This window comes from Phacochoerus africanus, chromosome 2, assembly GCF_016906955.1.
Source record: "Phacochoerus africanus isolate WHEZ1 chromosome 2, ROS_Pafr_v1, whole genome shotgun sequence".
In the NCBI taxonomy this organism is placed as follows: domain Eukaryota; kingdom Metazoa; phylum Chordata; class Mammalia; order Artiodactyla; family Suidae; genus Phacochoerus; species Phacochoerus africanus.
Window position 1 is genome coordinate 92,984,120 of NC_062545.1, and position 2,885 is coordinate 92,987,004.

At 36.9% G+C, this 2,885-nt stretch overlaps 1 protein-coding gene across 1 annotated transcript; it reads right to left on the reverse strand.

Annotated features, from left to right (window-relative positions):
- Positions 1-1,250: 1,250 nt before the first annotated feature.
- Positions 1,251-2,182, reverse strand: LOC125121067 (olfactory receptor 4C11-like). The gene is given in 2 exon segments (XM_047769383.1): positions 1,251-2,072; positions 2,075-2,182. Coding segments are annotated over 2 exon segments (930 nt in total).
- Positions 2,183-2,885: the final 703 nt, after the last annotated feature.

Consider the following 2,885-nt stretch of genomic DNA (forward strand, 5'->3'; position numbering starts at 1 on the left):
TAACCTCATGACAAGCCAATAAAATAGAGATTATTTTCACTTCCAATTTACACACCCAAATTTTCTCTATATTTCCTGAAGTTATAGGGCTGTAAAGTAATAGAATATAATTTGGATCCATCCAGGTTGAGCATAGACCTCCTATTCTTAATCATTATATCCTTCCACCAATCTTGAAGCAAAAGTAAGTGCAGTTCATGATCATTGTCTCAAGTCCAAATGTTTCCTATATTGTAGGCCGCTTTGCAGGGATAAAGTGGATTGCAGGCATTTATTACTGACATGAGAGGTGTATAAAACTTGTTTAAAACCTTGCTTCTGATACCATTTTAGCAGAATAACCTCAAGGGTGTTTTTACTTCTCTGAACTTCAGATTTTTATCTGTGAATTTTTGATAAATATACCTAACTTTGTATTACTCTGTGAGACACAATCATGATAATAAAAACGCACTAGATGCATATCAGCCATTCTACTTATTTCTAAAATGAAAGGGTAATTATAATGCATAGTATTTCTTTTAGGGAAGTCACTTTTGAGGGCAGGTGACCACTTTACTATTATACATTGGATGGATATCATGTTCCAGAAACTTTTAAAATTCCATCATTTTCCTAGGTTTAATTTGACTACAAGTACGTTTGAACCCCATAAAACCTTCTAAGTTTGATGACCTTCTATAACTTCTTGTTTTAGTATCTTTATTTTTAACCTACATGTTCATTTATTTTATTCTATTCTGTTCCTCTTGTATTAATACATTGTTTCATCTGAAATGCAAATAGCCATGAACCCCTGTACTGTGTGTGTGTGTGTGTGCATGTGTGTGCATGCTCACATTAGGAAAGTGTAGGTTAAGTGAGTTTATGATGGAATCATAACACTTCTATTCCTTTTATGTATATGGTCATCATCATTAATGCCATGCAATTTTGAGACATCAGTATTGACACTAAACTTTGTAATGTCCCAAGAAAGTAAAACAAAATGAGGACAATAAGATTCATGTTATTTTACTGAATTTATTTCAAAGTAAACTTTGATAGGAGAACATGCTTAGAGCTGGTAAATTGGGTCCACTTAAAGAATGAGAAGTCTTGGCATTCATTTTGTCTGTGAACCTGAAAAAAAAAGCAACTCTCAATCTTATATTTGATTTATGTTATTCCCACAATAGTCAGGCATTATTTTATATGATACCTTTACAGAATCAGTCAAAACATGACATATTAAGTAATCAGGCCTCAATTCATCTTTTGCTTTCTGAATTCATTCTGACATGACATAACCTTCTCATGGCATTTTTCACTTCTGCATTCCTCAGGGTGTAGATGAGTGGATTGAGAAAGGGTGTTGCAATAGTATAAAATACCGCCACCATCTTGTCCATGGGGAATGTAGTTGGGGGGCGGGTATATATGAATATACATGGACCAAAAAACAGGACGACTACAATGATGTGGGAAGTGCAAGTGGAGAGAGCTTTTTTCCTCCCTTCTGCGCTATGGTTTCGTAGTGAATGCAAGATGACAATGTATGAGATCATCAGTATTACAAAACCAGTTGTGCAAAGGGCTCCACTATTAAATACCACGAGTAGGTTCATCGCATAAATATCCATGCAGGCAAGTTTCAGCAAGGGCTGCATATCACAGCAATAGTGATCAATCAAATTGGATCCACAGAAGGGCAGTCTCAAAGCCAGGATAATCTGAGGCATAGAATGTATAAAAGACCCTATCCATGCAAGACCAATCAGGATGAAGCAGACCTGGCGCCTCATGATGGTTGGGTAATGCAGTGGCTTGTAGATGGCCACGTAACGATCAATGGCCATGAAGACAAGGACAAAGATCTCCATGCTGCCACATAAATGCAGTGTAAAGATTTGAGTCAGGCACTCATTGTAAGATATGATTTTCTTTTCAGTCAGAGATTCCACAATGAGTCTAGGTGCTGTGGTAGTGGAAAAACAGGTATCAGCAATGGACAAATAAAATAAGAAGAAGTACATGGGGTTCCCAAGTGTTTGGCTGGACCTGATGGTCACAATAATAAGCAAATTGCCCCCCCCAGAGTTCCCACATAGAAAATGAAGGTCACAAACACCATGTTTTGCTTCTCAAGATCCTGTGTCAACCCTAACAGTATGAACTCAGAGACACTGTTGTTTGGCTGCATTATTTGACTCACAGGGTAAGCACCAATTAGAAATATTCTGCGAAGAAGAAGAAAAAAATACAATTTCAAAATGAATAGTATGTTTGCAAGTAGAGTATATATTATGGCACTGCTTCCTTCCAATGGGTAATCATTTACCTGCTGTGTGTTGCTTTTATTTCAATAAAATGGAATTCACAATACTTTTTCAATCTGGTGCCCTAATGGCATATGAAAATGATGTGAGGGAGTTCCCTTCGTGGCTCAGCAGTTAAGTAACCTTACTTTGATCCCTGGCCTTGCTACATGTGTTAGGATCCAGTGTTGCTGTGGGCTGTGGTGTAGGCTGGCAGCTGTATCTCTGATTGGATCCCTAGCCTGGCAACTTCCATATGCTATGGGTGTGTCCCTAAAAAGAAAAAAAAAAGGAGAAAATTAGATGAAAGTAAGAAAACAATGAAAGGTAAATGATTTTTTCAGGCATTGTAAGCACTAATTTGGGTTACTAGCATGAGTTTATTCACTTTGTCAGCTGAATTATTTCTCCAGTTTTAATCTAGAATGTATCCATATTAGGAGAGCTGTGTTTTAGTAGAGAAAACTTTTGCCTGATTTACTCGATCCACTTTTACATTTCTTAAACCAGCAGTCCAGTTGTAAAGTATTTTAGTACCTGTTCTGAGCATCAGAGAATGATGGTTCAAACAATTCAGTATATCTTCCT